General features: G+C 37.8%; 4 protein-coding genes across 10 annotated transcripts; 1 reads left to right on the top strand and 3 right to left on the bottom strand.

Annotated features, from left to right (window-relative positions):
* Positions 1–1,834: 1,834 nt before the first annotated feature.
* On the top strand, positions 1,835–2,484 carry LOC104749789 (uncharacterized). Its single transcript, XM_087481371.1, has one exon. The coding sequence runs from the start codon at positions 1,948–1,950 to the stop codon at positions 2,371–2,373; it is 426 nt and encodes a 141-aa protein (XP_087337497.1). The 5' UTR covers positions 1,835–1,947; the 3' UTR covers positions 2,374–2,484.
* A 57-nt stretch (positions 2,485–2,541) lies between these two features.
* On the bottom strand, positions 2,542–4,079 carry LOC104720463 (RNA polymerase II transcriptional coactivator KELP). Its single transcript, XM_010438367.3, has 3 exons — positions 3,662–4,079; positions 3,436–3,541; positions 2,542–2,897 (listed from the first exon to the last, which is right to left on the bottom strand). The coding sequence occupies exons 1-3, from the start codon at positions 3,977–3,979 to the stop codon at positions 2,806–2,808; spliced, it is 516 nt and encodes a 171-aa protein (XP_010436669.1). The 5' UTR covers positions 3,980–4,079; the 3' UTR covers positions 2,542–2,805.
* A 5,821-nt stretch (positions 4,080–9,900) lies between these two features.
* LOC104720451 (F-box protein SKIP8) lies at positions 9,901–11,937 on the bottom strand. 3 transcript variants are annotated; one of them, XM_010438356.2, is made up of 4 exons: positions 11,789–11,937; positions 11,346–11,678; positions 11,033–11,229; positions 9,901–10,415 (listed from the first exon to the last, which is right to left on the bottom strand). In XM_010438356.2, the coding sequence occupies exons 2-4, from the start codon at positions 11,595–11,597 to the stop codon at positions 10,166–10,168; spliced, it is 699 nt and encodes a 232-aa protein (XP_010436658.1). In that variant the 5' UTR covers positions 11,598–11,678; positions 11,789–11,937; the 3' UTR covers positions 9,901–10,165. The 3 variants fall into 3 exon arrangements, with proteins under 3 accessions (XP_010436658.1, XP_010436663.1, XP_087337485.1); XM_010438361.3 differs by having other exon boundaries at positions 11,346–11,672; XM_087481359.1 differs by having other exon boundaries at positions 11,773–11,916.
* Positions 11,938–12,161: 224 nt separating this feature from the next.
* Positions 12,162–19,395, bottom strand: LOC104720433 (uncharacterized protein At4g10930). 5 transcript variants are annotated; one of them, XM_087481342.1, is made up of 16 exons: positions 19,126–19,214; positions 18,943–19,008; positions 18,586–18,671; positions 18,294–18,384; positions 18,136–18,185; positions 17,811–17,898; positions 17,632–17,741; positions 17,358–17,461; positions 17,126–17,191; positions 16,392–16,825; positions 16,207–16,251; positions 15,889–15,964; positions 14,688–15,774; positions 14,525–14,599; positions 12,727–13,767; positions 12,162–12,642 (listed from the first exon to the last, which is right to left on the bottom strand). In XM_087481342.1, the coding sequence occupies exons 8-16, from the start codon at positions 17,435–17,437 to the stop codon at positions 12,412–12,414; spliced, it is 3,135 nt and encodes a 1,044-aa protein (XP_087337468.1). In that variant the 5' UTR covers positions 17,438–17,461; positions 17,632–17,741; positions 17,811–17,898; positions 18,136–18,185; positions 18,294–18,384; positions 18,586–18,671; positions 18,943–19,008; positions 19,126–19,214; the 3' UTR covers positions 12,162–12,411. The 5 variants fall into 5 exon arrangements, with proteins under 5 accessions (XP_087337468.1, XP_087337471.1, XP_010436640.2 ...); XM_087481345.1 differs by having other exon boundaries at positions 15,889–15,949; XM_010438338.2 differs by lacking the exon at positions 17,358–17,461 and having other exon boundaries at positions 19,126–19,395.
* Between the last annotated feature and the right edge of the window lie 142 nt (positions 19,396–19,537).

Below are 19,537 nucleotides of genomic sequence, written 5' to 3'. Positions count from 1 at the left end.
TCAATATTTAACTTTCCTTAAATAAAGTTATATAGAATTTGTTTCCTTAATTTGTTTTACTTTTTAATTTAATTTTGATTTATTTTTAAATAAAATATTAGATAGAACATTCTGATTAGTTGAGAGAAGAGGGAGTGAATACAAAGGTTCACCTAAGTATTTTTCAAAAAAAAATAACTACATACCCCTGAAGTTGAAAAAAAAAAACAATATACGAATGATGTTTCCCAATAATGTTCCTAATACAATAGCTCAACTAGTTATTTGCATAGTTCAACTCTAAAATAAATAAATGAAATCTAGCACATTATTGTTTTTCAACCCCACGGGTCATATTTAACTATTCGTCCTTATGTGTAGGTACGTTTCCTGTATTATGCTAATATTTTGTACATATTATAGTTTGTATATAATATAATATAAATAGTACTAGATTTTAACCCACGGTACACCGCATGCATATATTTTTTATTATTATTTATAGTTTATGTTGTATTTGTTTGTTAAATATTGGATATTTTGTAAATAGAGAATAACTAAAATTTCCGGCAGTTTGTATGACTAAATGGTTAAATTAATTTTTTAACCCGCTACTTCATGACCATTTGTTTGTTATATTTAGTTTTTTTGTTTAGTATTTGAGATTCTATTTTGATTTTAAATTATTATAATAATATAAATAAGGGATCTAAATACATAATAAATCATTTATATGTTATGATTAAGTCACATTGTTCCTAATGATTTAATTATGTTACACAATCTTAGTTAAATCAACTTAATTTTATATGTCAAATATTCTAATATTAATAGTATTGAAAAATAATAAAATAAGGATTTAACCCGTGTTAGCACAAATTTATTGATATATTACTAATTCTAACATGTCCTCTTTATAACTCATCTAATATATAACCATATTATATAATATTTTAAACTTTTTAATTTTACATATTCGTAATATTTTAAATTTTTATTAAGTTTATATATATTAATTATAATATTTAAATAAATGTGAATCGAAGTTCTTCTTATATTAAGAATCAAAGCTCACAGGTATTGGAAAACAAAATGGGAATCAAATTGTTTTTTTTTTTTTTGCAAATGATTCAGAGATAGAATATCTTCAAAACAAAATAGAAAGTGTGGTTAAATAAATCATAGTTTCTGTTTTCATATTGATTTTGCAGCAATTTTTTTAGTTGGAATGTAATGTACTTCCTCCGTTTCAAAATATAGGATGTTTTAGTTAAAACACGCATATTAAGAAAAATTTACTTTTATAAAGTTTAGCCAATTATAAACAAGACTGCATCATATAAAATATAAAATTAATCAAAAAGTTGCATAGAAAATTGTAAACATCCTATATTATGAAACAAAAATACTTCTCTAAACATCATATATTATGAAACGGAGGGAGTAAAATATTTAAGAAACAAAATCTGAAGTAATATTTTTTTGAAAATATTTTAAGAGTTAATGTTGTAAATACATTTTTAAATAAGCATAACTAAAAGGGCATAACACAAAATGTATTTCAAAAATGTTAATATAGATTAGAAAAAAAATAATTAGTCAGTTAGTCTATTCCGAAGATATCTTGTTTAAATATTTGCTAACATACAGATGCACTATAATGCTGGCATTTATAGGATTATCCAGACGAGAAAAGTAATACAAAGCAAGAGAACAAAAGATACAAATTAAAGAAAATGAAGTTTCAAAGGATGAGAGGATAAGGTAAGAATAAATATTATACACAGCGTGGAGTATCACATGCAGACCAGACTATGCAGTGATTAAGAGACAACGAAGAGACTGCTTAATCATCTCTTGTCCGAGAGATACTCTCTATTTTAGTATTTATAGACCTATCTTGACGGAAAACAGTCAAATCAAACCTGCTATCTTTTTCTTTCTTCGTTTTAGTTTTTTTGTGTGAAGATGGGGAATTGTTCACAAAGAGCAGTATCCGATGGTGGTGGTTTCGTCAACGTAATTGACACAGATTCCAGAAGAGATATAATGGAAGAATATTACAGAAGCAGGAGATGCACCTCGTTGCCAATAACCAGGGAGAAATCCTTAGGGTACCTTGTTGGACAAGGTACGCCAAGCCCTATAGGAGTTGGGCCGAAGATTCAAGTGTCGCCGCAACGAAGGAACGGAGTTTGGAAAGCGAAAGTTGTGATCGGAAGTAAGCAGCTCGAAGAGATTTTGGCGGTTGAAGGCAATACACACGCTTTGATTGATCAGCTCCAGTTTGCTGCGGCAGAAGCTTTAGTTTCTTCAACCTCTGCCTCGGACATGGTCAGAGTTAAAAGCCTATCATCCCAGAACCGGAAAAACAATGAGAACTACTTTTGTTAGGTTCGATGATTGCGGATTTTGTGCCGGATTTCTTATTTGTAATCCTTGTAAGCAAAAAGTGTATAATGTACAAAACGTAAACCTGTTGGGAAAGGAGAAAACATGAACGAGTGAGGGTATTTGTAGTCTTTCTGTTAGGATTAATCTCTACGGTTCAGTTTCGGTTGGTTCAGATGCAAAGGCGAAACCAAATCAGAGTAGTTTCTACTCCGGTTCTGGTTTTGTTGGGATAAGATCACAAACCGAAATGTTTACTCCTACTCAGGATATAATAGCTTGTTTGCTAGGTCCTCGAGAGGGAAACACATAACGACCAATTCGGGAAAAGAAACAAAAGAAACGCAGTAACATGAGACAAATTAAGTAATCAGCACTGGAACCCACTAATTAAGCAGACACACATGTTTAAAGAAGGAGTACCCCACATGTTCTTCAGACACGCGATTCCATTTTCTTGACAGCTTTTTCGATGGCTGGAATGTTCTTCTTGAAGGTTGACCATTGTTCATCTGTTAAGCTTATTCCTGGATCACACATTATAATATATCAGAGACGGGAAATGGATCACAAACATTGTGTGAACAATGATTGAAACCAAATCTATATACAATGACTTACTCAAATTATCAGGACTAGCAGAAATTCAAATACAAAAAAAAAAAAAAAAAAAAAATCATTTGAAAAATATAAGAGTCTAAAATCTGTAATACAGAACAAACTCAAAACATGTGAGGTTAGACTAAACTACGATTAAAAAGATCAACTGACGAATCATTCAAGTCAACTTCCCCAAAAAACTTATCAGCCAAAATGGTTTTCTAATCAGTAAATCACCTTTTCAGCCTATACTAAAACAGTAAAACAATAGCAACTCTCAGTCCCCTCCATTGACTTTAAAATAACACTGATGCAACTCAAAAAGTGGGCAACTTTGAAAGAAACATTTTTTCACACACTATGCTCAATAGATAATGCATTTGGACACACACAAGTAGAGATTTTGATTTTGGTAACAAAAATTGTTATTAGAAGTAGAGGAGAGAGATTTGCTTTCAAAAGTACCCTTAGAAGTGGGAAGTTCTTTGCCATCTTTCTTGTAATACTCTCTAATGGAAACCAAAGTCTTTCCTTTAAATTCCTGAATCGTCACTCTTCTCTTATCCGATAGCTATACACCAACACACAACAACAACAACAACAGCAAAATCATAAACTCAACTCACAATTCACAACACAAATCAACAAAATCAAGAATCGAAATTGAAGGAAGAGAGCAATGAAATCAAACCCGGCAAATGATGAGATCGCCGTCATCATCCAACTCTTTGCTTGCTCCTTTACCACCTCCTCCACCATCTCCTTCTTCTTCTACTTCTTCTTCTTTCTCATTCACCTCTGTTTCATTAGGACCTTTCAATCTCTCTTCTTCAAGGAACGAGTTCACAACGCTTCGTACATAAGCTTTGTGAGAAGTCTCAGAGAGATCGATACCGAGTTTCTCCGAAGCGAGTTTACGAACTTTGAACTCTGTCATCTCTTTCATATCTGATTCCTTTAGTATCTCTCTCACAGTACTCTTGATCTTCTCCTTCGTCTCTTCCTCCATTTTTTTTAGGGTTTTTTTCTCCGTCGTGATTTTGATATCGGTGAATGGAGTTTTTAACTAAATCAGGTTATCGGAGATTTTTTATTTGAGGCTGGGGATTAACACGGCGCCGTTTTATTGCCGTTTTTGTTATCCTACGTGTCAACTAGTTAGGTCACTTTGCTTACATTAACCGATATATCTATTCGGTACGGTACGGAGATGAATTGCGTAATCAAAATCTTCAACCGAGCAAAATAGACACAATTATTGGTCTTTTTAAAAAAAGAAAATAAGTTTTTTTTCAGTTTGGAGATATAATAAAGTTACAAATATTACTTTCAATTTTGTTTGAAGAATTTGTATAACACATATTCATAAAGTTTACACAAGATTCAATTCATTATACTATCTTTTTGGCATTCATCGATTTGTAACTATCTCTTTTTTTTTTTTTAATATCGGTGATTGATAATTGGATGACTTTTCATTTATTATTGTTTTTTTTTTCTTCAAAAAGAGCTTTCTATTAATTGCAGAAAGAGAAAATAAAAATATTACAAAAGCCCAGCCCGGCTTTAGTTAGTTTTATAAGGCCTTAGCCCAGCAACAATTGAAACACAATGTAAATAGATCTTAGAGTGAACCTAGGTAGCTAGGGTAAATCAGTCGTAGGCGATGGAATAGTAATCGTCCCTGCAGTGGAAGACGATGAGAGAGTTGAGAACCATAGTTAAAGCATGAGTGAAGAAACAGACGGATTTGTCGCTCGGAAGGATTCAATCTGGTTTCAGACAGTAGAGTTGATGAGTTTGAGAATAGATTCAACCGATCTGATGTTTTGGCGATGAAGACGAGTGTTTCTCTCAGTCCACAGGGTATATAAGGAGCATTACCAAGCCAGTAAGCATAATCGTTGGTGTTCTTTTGGTCCTCGGATGCTACTATGATCGATATCAGTGAGAGGGTACAACCGCCGGGGGAACCGCCAGATGTTACTGGGGTTTGGGTGTGTTGGAGGAGGGATACCATCGCTGGAGATTATGGCTGATGATGAGTTTGTCTCTGCACGGTTAAAACTGGAATTTTTGGATGGTGCGGATGTTGAGCCGGTAATAACGATTAGGGAGGAGGTTATTGGGGCTATGTATGGGCTTTGCAAGTGTTGTATGATTGTGAAGGTGTTTGGGAGGCAGATCCCAATCTCAGAGCTGAATTGGAAACTGAAAGAGTTATGGAAGCTGAAAGGAGCGATGTATGTCATGGACCTACCATGACAGTTTTTTTCTGATCCGTTTTGAGCTTGAGGAGGAGTATCTCTCAGCACTGACAAGAGGACCATGGAGGATTTTTGGCAATTATTTGATGGTTCAAGATTGGTCCCCGACTTTTGATCCCCTCAAGGATGATATAACAACATCAGTGTGGGTGAGACTAACGAATATTCTGGTGCATTACTATCACAGGTCGATTTTTTTGGGCATCGCACGGGGACTAGGGCAACCACTTAGGATTGATGGTACCACGTTACATTTTGAGAGGGCAAGGTTTGCTCGTGTTTGTGTTGCGGTGAATCTCTCACGACTTTTGAAGGGAACAATGGTAATCAATGGTGAACGATATTTTGTTGCTTATAAAGGGTTGACTAATATATGTTTGTTGTGTGAGATGTATGGTCATCTTGTTCATAACTGTCCTAATAGGATTGCCGAAAGAGTGGTTACACAACCCTCAGTTGCCGTCGAGCCGGCGAAGGATACTGATGTGGTCTCAGTACTTGAGGAGGAGTATCTCTCGGGGATTGAGACAGAGAGATCCTCTGTCTCCCTACCTCTTCGTGTTGTGCTTGGAAAGATTGTGCCACATGATTGATAATTCGGTGACGAGGGGAGAGTGGAAGGCTATATCTTTGTCTTGTGGAGGTCCAAAATTATCCCATATTTGCTTTGCAGATGACCTCATTTTGTTTGCAGAGGTGTCTGTAGCTCAGATTCGGGTTATAAGGCGAGTGTTGGAGAGATTCTGTGTTGCATTAGGTCAGAAATCCAGTTTGGATAAATCTAAATTCTTCTTCTCTGAGAATATATCAAGGGAGTTATACAGGCAAATCAGTGATGAAAGGGGTATTAAGGCAACTAAGAACTTGGGAAAGTATTTGGGAATGTCGGTGCTGCAGAAAAGAATCAAGAAGGACACTTTTGGTGAAGTTCTCCAACGAGTATGCTCCAGGTTAGCAGTTTGGAAGGGTCGACTCTTAAGCATGGCAAGGAGACTCACTTTGACTAAGTCAGTCTTATCCTTGATTCCGTTTCACACAATGAGTACAATTTTGTTGCCAAAATCAGTGTGGGATGGTCTGGGTAAGGTATCACGGGACTTTTTGTGGGGTAGTACACCAGAGAAGAGGAAACAACATCTTGTTGAATGGGACACTGTTTGTTTGCACCGTTCAGAAGGAGGACTTGGCATTCGAAAATCACAGACAATAAATAAGCCCTTAGTGGCGAAACTGGGTTGGCGTCTACTGAAGGATCACACTAGTTTATGGGCCAGAATACTGCGGAGTAACTACAAAGTTGGAGGGCCTAATGACTGAACTTGGATGTCAGCAAAGAAACCGGGTTCCTTGACTTGGCGTAGCATTAAGTCGGGACTGAGAGAGGTTGTGATTATTGGAAAGAGATGGGTCGTGGGCAATGGAGAAGTTTTCTGGTTTTGGGAAGGCAGGTGGATGGCTGATACACCATTAATGGAGGAGGTTGATCATGAGTTACCAAGTGATCTGAAGAATATATGTGTGAAGGATTTATGGCGTGTAGGGACAGGATAGAAATGGGACTATATCTTGCCTTATGTACTGCAGAATACTTGATTGATGCTTTCAGCGCTGGTGGTTGATAATGTGACGGGAGCTGTTGACAGATTAGCTTGGGGAGGTTCTGTGGATGGAAAATTCAGTGTGGCCTCTACACATACTATGCTTGCGAGAGATTCGTCTCCAATGCAGTATATGGCAGAGTTTTATGCTCGTGTGTGGCGAGTATTTCTATGGTTGGTGGCTAATCAAGTCCTTATGAAGAATCATGAACGTCATAGAAGACATATTGGAGACTCAAGTATCTATCAAGTCTGCAAAGGGGGGTGAGGAAAAAATTTTACATGTGTTACGTGACTGTCCAACAATGGCAGGGGTATGGAATCGTGTGGTACCGGTGAATAGGAGACAAAGTTTCTTCAGCACCCCACCCTTAGGTTGGTTATATGGGAATCTAGGGGTTGCAGCGGATGTCGGAGGCTGTGCTTGGTCAACTTTGTTTGCTATGGGATTATGGTGGGGCTGGAAGTGGCAGTGTGGCAATATTTTTGGCGTAATTGGGAAATGTAGAGATAGAATTAAGTTAGTCAAAGCGTTGGCTAAGGAAGTTAGTCAAGCGCATCATGCTCAGCAGCCAACGAAAGATAGAAGAGAAAGGGTAGAAGAAATGATCACATGGCGAGCCCTGGATGAAGGATGGGTTAAAATCATAATGGACGGAGCATCATGTGGGAACCCCGGTTTGGCAACAGCAGGAGGTGTATTCAGGGATCATACAGGTCGGTGGTGCAGTAGCTTTGCTATGAACATTGGTATATGTTTGGCTCCTCTAGCGGAGCTATGGAGGGTTTACTATGGTCTTTACTTAGCTTGGGAGAAGAATCTTCGGGCTGTGGAGATTGAGTTGGACTCCAAGTTGGTGGTGGGGTTCTTAACTACAGGGATCAGCGAGACGCATCCCTTAGCTTTTCTGGTACGTATGCGCCATGGCTTTCTTTTTAGGGATTGGATAGTCCGGATATCGCATGGGTAGCTTCCTATGCTTTCACTTTACCGTTGGGTTTTCATTTATTAGAGTCTAGTCCGAGTGATGTTGGTTATATTGTTGATTAGGATGACAAATCCGTTTGTAATTTTTATAGTTTTTGAATAAAACACAAAGAGACTTTTTTCCTTGTTTCCCACCAAAAATAAAATCAATATTAAAATATTAGATATATTTAACTATATTGATTAAGTTACATTTATGTAAAATACAATTGTCCAATGATATATTGTATCTTAAATCGTAGAAATAATAACTAAAATACAATACAGTATTAAACACTAAACAAAATAAACAATATTGACAAACAAAAACAACTTAAATTTTATCCTTTTAATTACAAAAATATTATCATGCGGTGTACCGTGGGTTAAAATCTAGTTATTTTAATATTTTGCATGTCTTTTTTTTTTTTTTTGTCAAACAAGTGAACCTTTCATTCAAATCAGATCCTCAAAAAGAGGTAAGTTCTTACAACATACATTAAAATAGATAAAGAAGAAAAGGGATAAGGGCTCCATGAGTTCTTCAAGAGAATCTGTTGGATCCAGGGTGGATTCGACCATGAAGACAAGCTTCGCGAGATCCTTGACCACCAAGTGGTCAACAGTAGCTGTAGCGACAAACGTAATCGAGCTTTGAAAAGGGGGTCTAAAGGGTTGCTTTGAGACCCAAAGCATAAGGAGTGGATCTCCTCGATAAAACGCAAAAGAATCTATGTGGTATGGGATCCGGTCAATGAGAGTGATTGGAGATCGATGCTTGACATCATCAAATGACCAGCTGAAGTGATAATCGTCATTGAACATATCTAGTTCAAGACAATGATTATCATTTTGGCTAGAACAATTCAACATACTTAGACCATAAACGTGCAAGCTTAAGAACTTATACCGCAAGTCGCTAATATCAACTAAATCCGGGGTTCTGACAAGATATATGAATAACCAGAGCAACATTGTTGATACCTTTCTCCCATGGAGTCTTCGGCCATGGAGAAGAGGAGATCGATACAACGTTTGACTTCAGCAGAGCATAGACAGTGGACCGCTGGACCTGGATTTTGTCGGTTTATTACTTTTGTTAAGGCTTATGGACTTGGGCCTTGTGATGGTAAGTGGGCCGATATGAGAAATTAGGTCCACTAGGGAAAACTCTAATTTCTCAAGAGGACGCCAAGAGCAGGATTGGGTGTGGCGGCTGACCGGAGTTTGCATAGAGATTCGCGGTGGGAGGACCATCTCCGGTGAGTAGAAGAACGACGATAAGAGGCGATGGTCGTGGTTTGATTCGAGATTGGAAATCAGGTTCACTGGGGAAAACCCTAATTTCACAAACGTTTGTCAAGTTGAGTATTGAATATGGTGGCTGCCCGAGATTGACGGAAGGATTTACGGTGCAGAGAGCGCCGCCGGTGCGTGAAAGGGTAGCGGGAGCCGGCGGTGGCCATGGAATGGATCGAATCTAGAAACTAGGTCCATTGGGGAAAACCCTAGTTTCTCAAACAAATGCCAAGTTGAAGGGAGAGTGAGACTGCTTCCCAAGTTTTGCAGAGAAACTTCCTGAGCAAGGAGAAACTCCAGTGAGTGAGAGATCGGCGGAAGCAGGCCATGGTCTTGGTTTGGTGTGGAAGCAGAGGTTATTAAGAGTTGAAAAGGGTTATAAAAAAGGGGGAAAAGAGAAAAAGACTTGCAAGAAAGAAAACTAAAAGACTAGGATCTAGGACGAACAAGTAATAGAATGGTAAGATCCCGACGTCGGCAAACAACAACACCGCCGGCGCCGGAGGGATTTGTTGGAGGAGTTTTCTTGATAATTGTGTCCGGAAAGTTTTTATATTTTGCATGTCATCTTTATAAATTTGATCAATTTCAATTCCTTAATATATATCATTTGTAAAATAATAAAAAGAAAAAGATAAAATATAATGGACTAAAAAATAATTTATCTCTATATTATTGCTTTGAAATTAAGAACTTCTGTCATATTCAATAAGCTTACAGAAAATTTAACTACTTTTCTTGTAAGATTACTTTATATTTTATGTATATTAAATAATATATATTGAATTAGCTACTACGATAATCAATACTTTTGATCAATTCTCATTCTCACCATTGAATGTATCCCAAAAACCAAATAGAAAGGAAAAATAAAAATTAGACCAACCATTCAAGAACAGCTGAAAGAAAAAAAAACATTCAGTACATGTCGTTACTTAAAACTAAATAATAACACTATGAATCTAATAAGCCAATTTCCAATATGCAGTTTCTTTCTTCTTCTTTATTTGTTGTCCCCTTGAAAATAAAGGAAGAGAAGGAAACCAAAAACTAAAGATTAATCATCAATGAACAACAACTTGTTGATCATCGTTGAGCATCACAGAGCTGTGATGATGAACCATGTGCCACCTTCCATTGTGGAACTCGAACACATTTGTGATCAGGAACGGACCACCATCCACGTTCAGGTAAGCTTTCATGGTGACCCAAGCCATGTCCGTTAGTATCCGAGTACGAACAGTGTGGACCTGAAAGTCAAACCCTTGTTCCCAGTTGAAACAGAGTTGCCAGCTTTGCATCACTTCATTGTACCTGCAATTTGGCCACGCAAAACATAGATGGTTCATACCAATTCTTCTCTCTTCTATCAAACAAATTAACAAAGATGTATTTATCCCATTTGCAGATTAAATCCGGAACACAGATGCATAAGAATTTAACTATATGGAGTAGACTCAAACTATGGAATCACAATATCACATATCTCGTTTTTATTCAGGATCTGGAATATGCTGAAAGAATGCAAATTCTATTATAGGCTTTATAGCTACTGTGGATATACATACCAGTGCTAACTATGTCAACAATACCTATTGCTCTAAATCTTTTGCTTCAGCGTTTTTACTAAATACAACAATACACTTTAACATCTTCTATCACTAGCAACTCCACAAGAGCATTGTTCCATTAGTATACCAGTGTTAACTATGTCATCCTATTGCTGTAAAACTTTTTGCTACAACGTTTTCACTAAATCAGACAATACACTTTAACATCTTGTATCACTAGCAACTTCGCAAGAGCATTGTTCCACTAGTATACTCAAAACTTAGATACCATCTAAAGGATGACAGAACCACCGGAAACAAAAAGCAAAGACATTTCTCATAAGCAAAAACAAAGCAAGACGGTGGTAGAGTTGTAGTTACCCAGAGAAGAGTTCGCCCGAGGCATGAATACACTTCACATAGTCCGAGTTCAACCACAATCGAGCCATCTCTTGAAGAGCTCTGTCTCTAATGATGCTGAAGAATTCAGTATTCACACTAATAATAGCTCTAGTAGTTGCATAGTAAGCTTTCCACCCATTAACTGGTGTTATACCATCTTGCTCCAATGTAAAATCCTAGTACACACAAATGAAACAACAACACACACATGAATCCACCAAAATGCTATAAAAACTAAATCTTTTAACCTAGAATCACAAAATGAATGAATGAGTGAGTTGTTATAAATAACCTTGTGATAAAGAGCTTTCCAAGCATTATCATCATTAGCAGCTTTCCTCATCAACGAATTAGTCATAGACAAGCGACAAAGACTTGGATAATCCAAGTAACTAAGCGCGTGTGTCGTTATTTCCGGAACCAACTGCTCCATCATCGACACTCCTGGCTTATCATCCACCACCACCACCGCGTTCGCCACATCCGTTCTATCTCCGCCACCAAGAGGAGGCGTACCACCGTTCATCAGCGGCGTCGACGGCATAGGTTTGTTGTCCAGTTTTCTGACAGATCGAGAGACGCGAAGAGAAGTGTGGGAAGAAACGATTGCGATTTGTAACTGCGACTATGAAGAAAAACAATAAAGACTAGTTACGCGGCGAGAAGGAGAAGTGATAATTATCATTGATAAGACATGAAAAAACAAACAGAGATGAAACCTAGAAGGTGACGTACTTAGGGTTTAACGGTGGTTTCCTTCTTCTGCCGAAACCCTAGAATTGAATCGGAAAATAAATTTGGCGAGACGAGGAAGACAGATTTGCAATTTTTTTTTGGTCTCCAACTTTGTAACTGACCATCGCAAATGTTTATCAAATCACTGTAGTAAATAGCCTTACGTTTCAAGGGTATTATAGTAATCTTACATCTATGTTTATCCGACTGGGTTATTTATAGAAAAAATTAGCCTTAAGTTTCAAGGGTACTATAGTACTTTTACACTATTCGTTGTCGTTTCACCTATAGGGCTTCCTTCTTCCTAACTTTAGATTTCTTGCTAACTACGATATTGTCTTTTCACCTTATCATCTTTTATCTCTTGAGGTAATAGATAAATATATCTTCTAATCTTATAAATATTTTTGTTAAGACATTGTAGGGACTAATGTCAGTTCCAGACACATTTTAGGTCTGTCCGGGTCGGGTGAAACAAGAATTGCTTATCTTGGCCTAGAGAGAAGACTGACTCTCCAAAACTTGTGGAGAAGACAAAATGAGAGATGATAATAATAAGCTATTTACGTTTTTGTACTTTGACTACTTTGTTCCTTCATCTTCCTTATTTACGCAGATGATTGTCATTTGCACTTGTCCTTGTGATGGGCTCCGGAGGAGGCGGCTTCAACGTATTGCTCAGACAGTTTCTTGATCTTGTCGCCTTCTTTGATCAAGAAGTTGGCACTCTTGGCTTTGCTATGGTACTTCATCACTTTCTCTGCGGTTTTCGTCACTGCCCATCTGTATTGTTCCACGTTTATCACTCCGCTCTTGCACAGTGGTCTGATATGTTCTTTGATGTATGCTTCCACCTTTGGAAAAAACAATAAAACCAGTTCAGGAAAAGGAAATGTGAATTTTGACATGTGACTATGAGAGAGTTTTATGAATTTTACCTTCTTGGTGACTGAGTTACTAAACGCATCAGCTTTGCTTTTCTCTTCTTTAGAAGGCTTCTCGCTTGGATCACACTTCTGAATGCTTTTGGGAACTTTTTTCTCTTGAATGGAAGGGTTCACAAAGTTTGAAGCGATGATCTCCTTGTGTGTGTTGCTCTCACACTCTGAATCAGGTACTTTAGCTTGAACACCATTATCACCAGATCCTTCAATGAGAGGTTTCTCAACTAGTTTCTCTGTACCAGGTCCGTATAGTTCTTCACATTCAGCAACAGAAAGGATCTCAACTCCTCCTACTTCTCCTTCTCCTTCCCCTTCTCCTTCCCCTTCTCCCTCACCCTCGGGTAGAGGCTCCATAGGAACAAAACTCTTCCCATCTTCTTCGCCATTTGTGGTCCCCTTCTCGTTTACAGCTGTTTCTTCGTTTCCCAAGACTTCAGATGGATTCGAACACTTTTCAGGTTTAACAGTGGAGAAAACTACCTTCACCTTAGTCAAACTTTCATCCGGCTGCGATACTGAAGCTTTTGTAGCAATGGTAGCACCAATATAGTCTTCTTCATCCAATTCATACTCAAAATCCCCAAAGATGTCTGTATCAGGAACAGAATCCATGTCAAGTACATTATATGGGCCTGCCTCCCTGGTCTTGTCCAAGGAACTGTCTCCTTTCTCTGGAGGAACTTCCGTTGAATGGGTCGGGCTGTTTGGTGGTGAATCAGCAAGACCTGCTGCTCTGAGCGCTTGAAGGACGGCTGGATCATCTGAATCTTTACCACTAATAAGTTCTGACTCGTTAACAGCCATTGGCGATGACGAATTTGGTTCTACAGAATTATCCATCGCTTTGCTCTCTGAGTGATGCAGTATTTCTTGTGAGCATAGATTCAGATACACAACTTTGCTACTTGATTTATCAGCAATCGCTTTCTCGATATTTATAGCATCAGCAACGGCTAGTTCTGTTGCTGCACTTCTTCGAACAGACAGAAGGTTTTCTTTCTTTAAGAAATGCTCTGTCAGGCGATATAATTGTGTCTGCAGAAACAGCGATTTGCTTAGGAACAAAAATGATAGAAGCAGTGAAAATGCATAATAATAAGTAACTTAACCATGGTTTGTTGTGAGACTTAACCATGGTTAGTTTAGGTTATTTCTTGAGTCTATGGCTATATATAAGGTCTGAGAGAGTAAGAGAGGGTCATCGAGTATTTGGTGAGGTCTTTTAGGGGGAGCGGAGGAGCTCCATTAATAAAATCCTCAGCCCCTTTTGTAATTCCAGTTCTATAATCTATCAAATATATTTCTATAAGCAAATCGTATCAAAAAACCAGCACATGTGCATATAATAAAGCTAGCTATTCCCCAATTTTCCATATTTCAGTTTAAATTATGTAATAATAGAAGTATATATGGAACTGATGAAGCTAGCTATACACAGCTATACACAAGTATGAAATCTTAATGTTTTCCAAAAATAATTTTCATCTTCAATTGGACCAACTAGAAAATACTATAGAATCACAATCCTAATAGGGCAGATTTCTCTCACATTTCCCAAACACATGACGACCCAATATTTGTAAGAAAGACCACCCCTCTCATATGTATGCATCTCTACTAACCGAAATGTGCACGATTTCTCAGCACTACCATAAAAAACCTAGGACCAACAAGAATATTAAAAAAAATATGACCTCTTATTAATTATCTGGAACCCAAGTAACTCATTATGAACCTAGCACTAATCAACGCCACAGGAACTGGAAATTAAAGTAATGAGCTATCCACCTACCTGCCTAACTGCAACAGGAACTTTATTATGGCGACTGGTTGCAAGGCTTGGTCTCATATCAGCTGGAAGTTGAGCCTGATAGCAATGACAGAAACAAACGAGCAACAATGTCAAAACACCGGATTTTTTAAAAGCAACAAAGTAAGTGACGAGAATTACACACCAACAATGGATAACTCCCTTTGAGCTCAGGAGAGCCTTCTTTTTCTTCGGTTGAGATGTTGCCAGCTAAAGCTTTCTTTCTTGCAAGAACCTGCAATGCCCATTTCCTTTTGTCTTTCTTGAGATCGTCGGGGTTCTCAAACATTTCCTTAGAGTTACTCGATGTATGATTAGGTTGCCCATCCGACTGTTTGTTTCCCAAGTTCAATTTTGATCCAGGTTTTATACTACTCCCCTTGGCATCACTAATCTTTGGTATGGTCTTGCTGGCTTCTGTGGGTTTTGCATTGTTTTGTGAGTTTCCCGTTTCTTTCGGTGCCAAAAGGGGCTTGAGATTATCATTTCTCGGGAACACGGAGGTATCTGCCAAATACAATCTGGAGAGGATAGGATTTGAGGCCTGTGGGGTTTCAGATGAAAAGCTTGTTTTGACGCCAGCTGGTTTCTTCTTCAAAAGGCTAAGAACAGACTTCAGAGTTTCAATTTTTTCAGGCTTTCTAGTTTGTATGCACCGATGCTTCCAAAACTCAACTTCACAGTCCCGGTGCCATGCACTTTTCCGCTTCCCATTTAAATCTGCATATATTTTCTTCGTGAGATTCTCTCTGACTTTTCCTTTCTGCAGCATCAACTTCTTGGCCTTTACTGCCAGAGCCGAATTTTTTCTAGGTGCTTCATCAGTTTTGGGTCCTGCCACAGCAGCTCTGAAGGCAGCCAAAATTTTTGGATCGAATTGGTTTGTTGTGATGTCATCCATCGATTTGTTACGAACAGCCTCTCTTATTTCTTTCCTTAGTTTCTCAACCAGAATCATGGACTCTTTCTCGTCCTCCGGTGTCCTCTTGATCTTTTTTACCCTCAAACCAGCAGCATTCTCTCCTTCTGAAGACTTATCAGCAGGATTTGAACGCATGAGATTTTTTCTACGCCCAGTTCCTTTAACAATGCTGAAAATATCAACAGTTGTGTTGTTTGAAGGGGATCTGCTCTCTTGGTGAACGGTAGCCAAGTCTTCCTCTTCCTCGATTTTGGGTTCATTGAGAGATTCGGAAATCTCAGGCTTAGTTTCTGAATTGCCATCATCTCCACTGGTAAAGAAATTCCACGATGAAACAACAACACTCTCAAAATTTGCCACACAAAGCAGATAAAAGAGGGAAAGATGGTACCAAGAAAGGAACAGAATTCATTGTCAAACTGACCTGAAATCTGAATGCTTTCTCTTTAAGCTGATAACGCTAGCAACATCTGAACTGGAAATGGCTGCAGTGGAAAGATCTGGTAAACGCATTACAGTATATAAGACCCTTTTTAACTATGCAGATAATGATCAAATTACATTTAACCGTAAACAGGAAGAAATGAAGGACACAGAAGATATTCAGGCGAATAAACAGACTATAACTGAAAAGGCTAAATTATTACTTTTTTGCTTCTGCTTCATGAAACCAAAGCCGAGTAAACAGACTATAAAGCAGAAGATATTCAGGCGAATAAACAGCAAATTACATGTTACTTACTTTTTTGATCATTTATCAACAGACTATCCTTTTCTTCAACAGGGTCTACAGTTGCATAAAAAGGTTAAATTATTACTTGTAGAAATAGAGGACAAAGCATATTTAGAATCTATACGAATTAAGAAATTACAAGACTCAGAGAAATCTGTACTACCACCAAATTAACTCTTGGCCGATCAATATACCTGTTTTATTCTCCATGGGTGCAGCAAAACATGGTTGATCTGAATCAGAAAATAGTCTTGATGATATATCATGTGGTAAGGACTGCTTCAGCTCCAATTTTACTGGGACCTGCTCTGTATTTTCCTCCCCACACAGAATTTTCAGATGTGAGCTATCTGGGTCTCCATCATTTGTAGCTTGAACTGACGACGGGTTGGTATCACTTGATTCCATATGACACTCGTCTCCTTTGACAATTGATACAACAAGAGCTGTCTCGCCTTCATCAGCGACTGTAACTGAAAAGTTCCCAGAGTAAATAGCCTCGGCTGAGCATCCGCTATTTGTCCTCTCAGAAATATCCAGGGACTTTCTTGTCTCCGTTGGTGAGGTATCAGGTTGTGTCTCCATTGGCGAGATATCAGGTTCAAGTGGTTTTTCATTAGAGAGACATCTGTGGACACAAAGCAAAGGAGGGTAAACTAAGATAACATGGCTGAGAGAACATAGAGAAAAGAAGAATATTATTGATAAGCCTTAAGTCTCACTTAGATTTGGTACGGAGTGTCTATACTAGTTTAACATAGAACTGGCACACGGAAATGATTAAAATAAGTCATGGAAACTCACCTATAAATATATGTTTACCAAATAGACTGATAATTAAGCAAACAATATAATGAAACAACACTGCTGAAATTTACCAACCATGGATTAAGCAACCATATGTAGTCAATACGCCAACGAAACTTACCTCGGACATACCCATGTATCCTCTGATGCAACTTCCAGGTCAAAACCCACGCAAACGGCATGATACCTATTAGCACAGATGAAAGCAACAATCAGAAGATAATTTGTATGTTGGAAATTAAGACCATATAAGAATGCTGTAAAGATGAACAATTTAAAACAAAACGAAGAATAGCAAGGCAAGATCATGCACATAAAAGATTGAAAAGGCTAGTAGTATCTTTGTCATTTACATGTCATATAACAAACTCCCTTCATATGATAGTGATAGCATGTCATATAACAAACTCCCTTCATATGACAGTGATAGCATTTAGAAACCGGCAGCACAACTGAGCTATAAAGATGGTAGACACAAACATTACGGCACTGTTACAACTAAGGAATCACCAGAAGTTCACCAGTCAATGAAGTAGAGTGATCGAAACAAATGGTAAAACAACAATCAGGACAATAAACACATAATAAACAACCCATGGATACAATTTAACAGGTAAAAATAGTTACCATATGTCACAAGAATCACAAGCAATTGATGTATCAAGGTTGGAATCCCCTCCAATGTAACTGAAGGTGTTACGGATCTTGCAAAGATCGCCATCTAAACAGATAACTGCCTACAAAATGATTAGGAAAGCTTAGTGTACTTAGTAGAGATTAGAAAAACCAATATATGAAATACTTACATTTTCGTCAATGTAGTGTGTTTCGTCAATATAGTGTGACGGAGAAGCGACAGCATCAGTCTCCTCCTCAATGCAGTAATCTTCATCTCTGCATGCCATGTATTTGATAACTTAGCTTAACGTCAACAGATCACAACAGTTTTTTAGCACATACAGAAACCCATGGTACACATGATTTGTAGCGCCTTTTCAATCACTTGATCATGCTATACCATTTACTATAAATTTACCATTATAGGCCACACACAATTGAAGACAAAGACCCCACTCAGATTGTGCAGGCAAGCAAAGATTGTCACAACGGACATGAGGAAAAAAATAGTACCCTGATAACGAAACCTCATCGACCTTGCTGCTTTCACCTGAATCATACACCTTCACAATCAAACCAAAAACTTATTATACCTAACCCAAGAGCTCCACTCACAAAACCGATGAGAAATGTTCAGATAAAACAAACAAAAAAGATGTGAAGTATCTTACAGGGACACATGTAATCAACTGAAACTCTCTCTGACAAAGAGGGCAGAGGTTCATAATCGTAGACCAATTATCAATGCACTCAAAGCAGAACCTGAAAAATATATCAGACACAGACACAAAATTATCAGTCTGCTCCTCCTTAACAAACAGTCCATTAAACTCGTAGCAGGATAAATTTAAGCAATAACTAACTAATCTTCAAAGAACTGAGACAACTCTAGGTACTAACGCAACTTTTTGTTGATTAAGACAGGATAATGTTAACAGAAAGAAAAAATAACATGGTATTTACCAGTGTTGACAGCAATCAAGAACGCCTCTATCAATAATTATATCCATACAAATCCCACACCTTTCCCCTTCAATCCCAGCCATATCCTGTCAAAAGAAATCAAAATGAGAACCAATCCACAAACACAGTTTGTCAAAAAACAAAAACCCACACACGAGGGTTCCTAGGAAACGTGACACGAAGTAACTGAAATGCTTTATTTCAGAAGCTTATGTTCATGATTCTAACTATGAAGCTACGTATACAACCATTTCCACAGGAAGGTAGAAGTTTAAGCTCTTCAGGGTTAGGTGAACACATGATTAGTTCAACAGAAATCGAACAAAATAGCCGAGAAAGTCCAAGTTTGACACTTACATTATGTCCAACTTCAGCTGCTTCATCTTCAACCAAGTTGCTAGCGTCAAAATCGAGCTCCATTTTCTGGGAAAAAGAAAATAGACAAACTGATCAAAGAGACGAAATCGATTTCTCTGAAGAGAACGAAGCGTGAGACAAGAATCAAGGTGAAATTTCTGTAAACCCAGCACCTAAACCTACCTCGGATCACAAAACCTACGAAGAAGCTGAGAGGAACAAAAAATATCTCAAGAACCCTTGGATGAAGAAATTGAAAAAGAGGCAAAGCCAGCGTCCGAGGGCAAAACGGGAAAATTATAAGTTAAGGGTGGAGATGACGTCACCTCTTTAGCCCTCTCTCTCAAGTGCCCCCTACGATTTTTTTTTATTTAGAAACTTTTGATGAGGAAAGGAAATAATTGAAATTAATCTCTTCGTCGTCGTCTCTCTGAAGATGACATTTTCCGTTTTTAAACCTAAAAGATGGACCACACGTGCTTTTTAAAGAAACTTTATGGGTCGAATCTTACAACTTTCTATTTCACGTGGGTCATTACGCAAATTTAACACTGAGCCCAACTTTGTAAAAACTTCATCAAAACTTTTATCTTTT

The sequence above is a fragment of the Camelina sativa genome, chromosome 2 (assembly GCF_030686135.1).
Source record: "Camelina sativa cultivar CO46 ecotype springtype chromosome 2, ASM3068613v1".
In the NCBI taxonomy this organism is placed as follows: domain Eukaryota; kingdom Viridiplantae; phylum Streptophyta; class Magnoliopsida; order Brassicales; family Brassicaceae; genus Camelina; species Camelina sativa.
Note: the sequence above shows the minus strand (reverse complement) of the source record. Positions and strands in the feature narration are given on the sequence as shown.